At 47.8% G+C, this 7,187-nt stretch overlaps 1 protein-coding gene across 1 annotated transcript; it reads right to left on the bottom strand.

Moving 5' to 3' along the window:
- Positions 1-2,705: 2,705 nt before the first annotated feature.
- Positions 2,706-6,784, bottom strand: CHCHD2 (coiled-coil-helix-coiled-coil-helix domain containing 2). The gene is made up of 4 exons (XM_059414778.1): positions 6,586-6,784; positions 4,527-4,776; positions 3,623-3,782; positions 2,706-2,997 (listed from the first exon to the last, which is right to left on the bottom strand). The coding sequence occupies exons 1-4, from the start codon at positions 6,633-6,635 to the stop codon at positions 2,987-2,989; spliced, it is 471 nt and encodes a 156-aa protein (XP_059270761.1). The 5' UTR covers positions 6,636-6,784; the 3' UTR covers positions 2,706-2,986.
- Positions 6,785-7,187: the final 403 nt, after the last annotated feature.

The raw sequence follows: 7,187 nt of genomic DNA, 5'->3' as shown, positions 1-7,187 counted from the left end.
TAGAATTCAGTGATTATTAGTTGCAAACAATGCCCAGTGCTCATTACTCCAAGTGCCCTCTTTAATGCCCATCACCCAGTTACCCCATCCCCCCCAACTCCCGTCCACCTCCTCTCCAGCAACCCTCTATTTGTTCCTCATAGCTAAGGGTCTCTTATGGTTTGTCTCGTTTTCATCTTTTATTATTCTTTCCCTTCCCGTGTTTATGTTTTCTTTTGTTTTCTCTTGACCATTCTTTATTCTTTTTTTTTAGTTTATTTTTTATTTTCAGCATAACAGTATTCATTATTTTTGCACCACACCCAGTGCTCCATGCAATCCGTGCCCTCTCCAATACCCACCACCTGGTTCCCCCAACCTCCCACCCCCCGCCCCTTCAAACCCCTCAGATTGTTTTTCAGAGTCCATAGTCTCTCATGGTTCTCCTCCCGTTCCAATTTCCCTCAACTCCCTTCTCCTCTCTAACTCCCCATATCCTCCATGCTATTTGTTATGCTCCACAAATAAGTGAAACCATATGATAATTGACTCTCTCTGCTTGACTTATTTCACTCAGCATAATCTCCTCCAGTCCTGCCATGTTGCTACAAGAGTTGGGTATTCGTCCTTTCTGATGAAGGCATCATACTCCATAGTGTATATGGACCACATCTTCCTTATCCATTCGTCCATTGAAGGACATCTTGGTTCTTTCCACAGTTTGGCGACCGTAGCCATTGCTGCTATAAACATTGGGGTGCAGATGGCCCTTCTTTTCACGACATCTGTATCTTTGGGGTAAATACACAGTAGTGCAATGGCAGGGTCATAGGGAAGTTCTATTTTTAATTTCTTGAGGAATCTCCACACTGTTCTCCAGAGGCTGCACCAACTTGCATTCCCACCAACAGTGTAAGAGGGTTCCCCTTTCTCCACATCCTCTCCAACACGTTGTTTCCTGTCTTGCTAATTTTGGCCATTTTAACTGGTGTAAGGTGATATCTCAATGTAATTTTAATTTGAATCTCCCTGATGGCTAGTGATGATGAACATTTTTTCGTGTTTATGTTTTCTTAAATCCCACATGTGAATGAAATCATACAGTATTTGTCTGACTTATTTTGTTCAGCATAACACCTTCTAGTTCCATGCACGCCATTGCAGATGGCAAGATTTCATTCTTCTTGACAGCTGTTTATTTATTTATTTATTTAACATAAACTCTGCGGTCAATGTGGGGCTTGAACCCCAAGATTGAAAGTGACATGATCTACCCATTGAGCCAGCCAGCTGCCCCATTTTTCCCTTGATTCATTGATTCAACAATATACTATTAGGGTGGGGCACCTGGGTGGCTCAGTGGGTTAAAGCCTCTGCCTTCGGCTCAGGTCATGATCTGAGAGTCCTGGGATTGAGCCCCACATCAGGCCCTCTGCTCAGCTGGGAGCCTGCTTCCCCCTTTCTCTGCCTGCCTCTCTGCCTACTTGTGATCTCTGTCAAATAAATATAATCTTAAAAAAAAAAAAAGAATTAAAAAAAAATACTACTTGGGTACCCACCATACCCCATCACACACCATGGACATAAGGGGCAGTAACACTATTACAAGAACTATTAGAAGTAACACTATTAGAATTTAGAAGTTCTGAGCTTTCACAGAACTGGGCGCTGGGGGATTTGCCAGGAGTGAATGGTCAGTGGTGATTCAGGCAAGGTGTTCTTGGCCCCTTTCAGGAACTCAGTAAGACTGGGACACTCTAGGGGCACCTGGGTGGCCCAGTTGGTCAAGCATCTGCCTTTGGGTCAGGTCATGATCCCAGGGTCCTGGTATGGAGCCCTGCACTGGGCACTCTTCTCAGCAGGGAGCCTGCTTCTACTACTCCCTCTGCCTGCCATTCCCCTGCTTGTGCTGTCCAATAAAATCTTTAAAAAATTTTTTGAGTGGGACACTCTAAGAACACAGTTGAGAACAGGAGGCAGCAACTGGAGGAAGATCTACTCACTCAACAGCGCCTTCCTCACCTTGCAGTAACAAGGGTCTCTGCAACTTGAAGAAATCCAGTGGCCTCAGAAAGGTGCATCTGAAAGCAGAAGTGCAGAGCACAACACAGGCTGGAGAACTCCCAGAAGTGAATGATATTTTGAGTTGTGAAGAATGGCGCTGGGTTCCTTTTTTAAAAATGATGCACCCCAAATTGAGCCCATCTCAAGACAGCATGGAGTGGGCAGCTGCAGCTAGCTTGAGTCTTTCAGCAAAGGGAAGCTACAAGGCCTTATGTAGAAGAAAAACATTTGCAGGGGAAATGCCTGGACTGAGACTGGTTCACATCTCTGACCAATTAATTGGATATAGTTGGGGAAGTGACAGAAGTGCTGACCTGGCCACAGGAACCCACTCCTGCAATAGGTCTCCGCCCACATTTCCTTTATCGCTCACTTTAAAACAGTTTCCTACTACTGCTCAGTACCAAACCCTGGCCTTCCATCTGGAACCTTTTTAGTGAGCACTGCTGGCTAGTGAGCGACTCCTTACGGAACTACTTTCCTACAAAAGCTCCTCGGGGAGCTCAGCCAGATCATCCAGATGGATGCTAATTTAATATTAAAACTATAAAACATAGATGCTTAAAGACAAGTTGAGACACTTGGGTTCTTTTGCAAAATGCCTATGTGCAGCGTGCGTATACCATATCTAATTTATAATCTCACACTTCAAAGACACCACATTTTGAGAGAAAATCACTTTATTCTATTAATTAGTTCACAAATGAGAACATCACAAAAGGTGACTTAAGGAGGCACACAAACATCCTGGCAGCCCCAAACTCAAACCATCTCAATGAACTTCTATTCAGTAAGAACATGCTTTTTCAAGCTGTAATTAAAGATGGAAAGGCTTAACTGGTGATTTTAGACTTTATATATTCACTGTTAATTATATATTTTTATGCTAAATTAACTTGGTCATGAGAGATGATTTTCCGTGTCTTCAATTTGAACTTCTTGATTAGGCTAATCCTGCAAACAGAAAAGGTAAGTTAGTAGAGTAATAACTGTATATTCTTGGCAAAGCAGAAGCCTTCCAAATGATAAAAAGACAGATGAAAGCCCAGGTTTATCAGATTCTTGCCTAAATGAAGGTAGGAAAATGAAAATGAGCATTTTAACAGATGGTGAATTCTTAGATCAAAAGGAGGAGATTATATAAACAAATTCACTGCCAGCATTCCAGATAGCCCAAACCTCAGAGTTCCACTGAGGGATGGAATAAACTCTTTTCTCAAATAAGGTGTGAAGAATGCCAATAACTTATCAGTCCTTATATCTAATCTTGGACATGGGTGAAAATGGAATCTAATTTTTTATTCACAGCTTTATGGCTAGATCACTCACATCCTGTAACCAGAACAAGACTTGACACACTAATCTACACCCACTTAAAGAAAAATCAGCATCACAATGTAACTGGCAAAAACTCAAGATAATGACTAGAAACCTCTGGACCAGCTCTTTGTTAGAAGAACTAGATTATTTTTAAAATGTAAACGAAATCTCCAACTTGTCAGTTTAATTTATGACACAGAATCCCAAAGTTATGAACTGAGCAGATGCAGGATCGAACAGGGACTGATGCATCACCTACCATTTGCAAATCTGCACTGTTTCAGCACCTCGCTGAAACCTTCACAAAGCTTAAGGTCACCCTGGTTCTGGGCGCACTCCAGAAACTGTTTCATCTCATAGTGGCAAGGGCCAAACTGCTGCTGTGGCTGCTGGTACGCTGGCTGGGCTCCCTGAGGCTCCTGAAAGGCACAACATTCAGGACCATTTAGAAAGCAAATTAGATCTACGCCTGAACAAAGAACAGTATCCAATGTCTTTGAGGTCAACTGAGGAAACATAACTAGAACTAGATGGAAATTAAGGTTTCCATCTAATAACATGGAAAGTGAAAAAATTTAAAGGCAAAAGCAAATGGGCTTTAACAAAATTCCAGTTATAAGAAGGAAGATTCAAGAACAATGAAGCAAAATACCAGTGAGGTTCAGTGAAGTTTCATGGAGGAGAAAGTGGGACTATTACAGAAAAATTGACAGATGAGAGTATCGAATACACCAAAATACAACAGGCTACACACCAAACACATATGCTCATCAGAGAAATAAATTCACATACTTCAGAAAAAGGGGCAGTGGCAAATGTCAGAGAAGAGATCATAGTAGAGAAGAGATTTAGAGCTACTGAAGAGATTTTTAAACACTTAGTAAGATTGAAACTAAATTTAAAATAAGGGGGAAATGGCTGTTTACAGTGAAATCAAGTTGAACTGCTCTTCTATTCCTTAAAAACGAATACAATTTGTTCAGTACTTGATGATGCTGATCTAAGCCACTAACAACTGCCAAGCTTGGCTCTTGATAAACCATTTTCTGTTAAAAGCACTGTGGATTCTAAAATTACAGACAGTTCCTATACATAAGGAACTTAAAAATAACTAGGTTTTCTCATAATGACCCACGGAAAGAAAACACTGCTCAAAACCTTACCTGGTAAGTGATGTCAGGCCTTGAAGGCTCAGCACTACTTCCTCCACCAAAGCCCCCAGTGATGGCGTGACCTATCGTGTGCCCAACAGCAGAGCCCACAGCCACGCCAGCTGCAGTGGATGCCATCTGGGCCATGAGACCGGGCTGCCGGGGTGCAGCCGCAGGTGAGCCAACAGCAGATGGGGGAGCCGCTGCTGGCGGCTGAGCTGCAGGCGCTGGTCTCGGTGCAGCTCTCATCTGAGGAGCCCGGCTAAGAAAGAACAGAACAGAAAGTATGAAATGCCCACCTGCTACCAGGTTTGTACTTAAAGGAACGGTAGTGTTGACCATTTAACACAGGTCTGAATTGCAGGGGCCCACTTTCAATGTGGATTTTTTCGATAAATACAGGATAGGTACACCACCGTATGTATTTTCTCATGATTTCTTAGTAACATTTTTCCTTTAGTTTACTCTATTGTAAGAATACAGTATTTTAATAATAAAACATACAAAATACATGTTACCTGCTTCTGTTATTACTAAGGCTTCTGGTCATCAACAGGCTCTCACTAACATGTCCAGCACTGCTTTAAAAATCTTCACCTATGGCGGTGGCTCAAGTCATGACCCCAGGGTCCTTAGATTGAGCCCCCCATGGAGTTCCTGGCTCATCAGGCTACCTGCGTCTCCCTGTCCCTGCCACTCCCCCCTGCTTGTGCTCTGTCAAATAAATAAAATCTTTAAAAAATAAAATAAAGGGATGCCTGGGTGGCTCAGTTGGCTGCCTTCGGCCCAGGTCATGATCCCAGGGTCCTGAGATCAAGTCCTGTATCGGGCTCCTTGCTCAGCAGGGAGCCTGCTTCTCTCTCTGCCTGCCTGCCTCTGCTCTCTGACAAATAAATAAAATTTTTAAAAAATAAAATGTTATGTTTCCTCCGGCCATTTTTAGATTACTTCCTCGGGTGCTCTTGCCCCAAAAAAGGCTAGGTCAGAAGTTTATACTTCGGTTCCATCAAGGTGCATCTGGCATCACTTTAGAAAAATGTGGTTTTTGGTTCTTTGGAGAGAAACTTCTTTCCGTTAAACTTCTTTCCCTATACTCCTAGCCTACTGTTTCACCACAATCCACCCTACTCCAGAAAACCAGTGTGCTAAAACGTCCTGAACTGGAAGACTCGGGTCGGACCTGGCTTTCCTACGCACTGACAGAGGGACCGTGGACAAGTCACTTGCTCCGAGCCGTCGATTTCCTTATTTCTGGAAAAGATGAATAACATCTCTCCCTAAGGTTACTGGTGTTGAGGTTAAAGTGCGAGTAACCGTGTACTTTCAAAATATTTTAAGACCTAGAAAACGGGGGGGGGGGGGGGGGGGGGGCTCAGCGGGGTAGGGGTCCCCCCTCCCCGCGGGTCAGGATTCTAGGTCGCGGGATCGAGGCCCCCATGGGGGGGGGGCCCTCCCTGCTCAGCGGGGAGCCTGTTTGTCCCTCTCCCTCTACCGCGGCCTCTGCTTGTGCCCTGACAAATAAGTATTACAAAAAGAAGAGAAAAGAACTAGAAAACGTCCCCTACACGGGAGGCTTCAGTAACTGCGTTCCCGACTAGGCCGAGCCCCCGGAACCCACTGCTGGTGCTCAGATCTGCCAGTTTACTGAAATGCGGGTCATTTCCCCCATCCCACGGCCTTTCCGGCACACTCCTCCCCCTCTTCCTCCGGGGGGGGCTCCTCCTGACGTTTCGGCTCCCACTGGAGGACGCCACCTCCAGGCCGCGGCCGCTCCGAGGTAAAAGGCGCTCTGGGAGCGCGCGGCGGGCCGGGCCGGAGCGGGGGTCCTGAGTCCCAAGCCCCTCCCGGAGGAGTCACTTAACTCAACGGGCTCTAGGGAGTCACGGGCGCTCGGAACCGGGAAGGGCCCCCGCCGCGAAACCCAGCCGAAGGCCGTGACAACCAACGAGCGGCGGCGGACGCTGACCCCCGCCACGCCGGCCTCCGGGCGCCCCCGGCCGCGGCGAGGCCTAGCGCGGCCTCCGTCTGCGTCACGCGCTGGCTGGGCCTCAACCCCCTACGGAGGCCTCACCTGGCCGGAGGGGCCATGCGGGAGGTGCGGCTCCGGCTTCCACGCGGCATGGTTCCTGGCGGAGCGGCCCTGCTTCCAGACGTCCGAGACTCGGCGGAGACCCCAGCGGCTTCGGCGGCGCCGCAGAACGGAAAACAGGGGGCGGGCTGGGCCTGCGCTTGCGACCAATCAGCGCGCACGCAGAGGCTCCTGCTCGCCCACGTCCGCGCGGGCCCTGAAGGTCGCTGGAAGGGCAGGACGCCACAGCGGCGCCAGGTCGCACGCGGTTTGCGTCATAAGCTCCGCGCCGGACGCCGGCAAGGGACCGGAAGTGCGTGAAGTAACCGCGCGAGGGTTCTTCCCCAGCTGAGCCTGAGTGGGCGGGGCTTGCGGTTCGCTTCCCTGGGCGCGAGGGACCGTCGCCGCTTCCCTCCGGACCGGCGTGTTGTTAGTCGGGCGGACAGATCTCTGGCGCGACTGCCGCTGCCCTCGGACGCGTTAGCTCTCAGCATGAAGTTACTCGCCCGGGTCGGGTGTTCTGAGTCACCGTGTGGGCGCGCGGTAGGGACTGAACGAGGGAGCCGGAATACCTCAGGCAGGATCGACGGCGCCGAGTCGGACCG

The sequence above is a fragment of the Mustela nigripes genome, chromosome 11 (genome assembly GCF_022355385.1).
Source record: "Mustela nigripes isolate SB6536 chromosome 11, MUSNIG.SB6536, whole genome shotgun sequence".
Classification (NCBI taxonomy): Eukaryota; Metazoa; Chordata; class Mammalia; order Carnivora; family Mustelidae; genus Mustela; species Mustela nigripes.
The sequence above is the reverse complement of the archived record's forward strand: the minus strand, read 5'-3'. Positions and strand labels throughout refer to the sequence as shown.

Bases quoted from the DNA above. Each gene is read 5' to 3' on its own strand.
- CHCHD2 (XM_059414778.1), bottom strand. From the start codon at position 6,635: ATGCCGCGTGGAAGCCGGAGCCGCACCTCCCGCATGGCCCCTCCGGCC. The intron at 4,777-6,585 runs GTGAGGCCTCCG...GTTCTTTCTTAG, and splicing joins CGCATGGCCCCTCCGGCCAG to CCGGGCTCCTCAGATGAGAG. The intron at 3,783-4,526 runs GTAAGGTTTTGA...TGTGCCTTTCAG, and splicing joins GGCCTGACATCACTTACCAG to GAGCCTCAGGGAGCCCAGCC.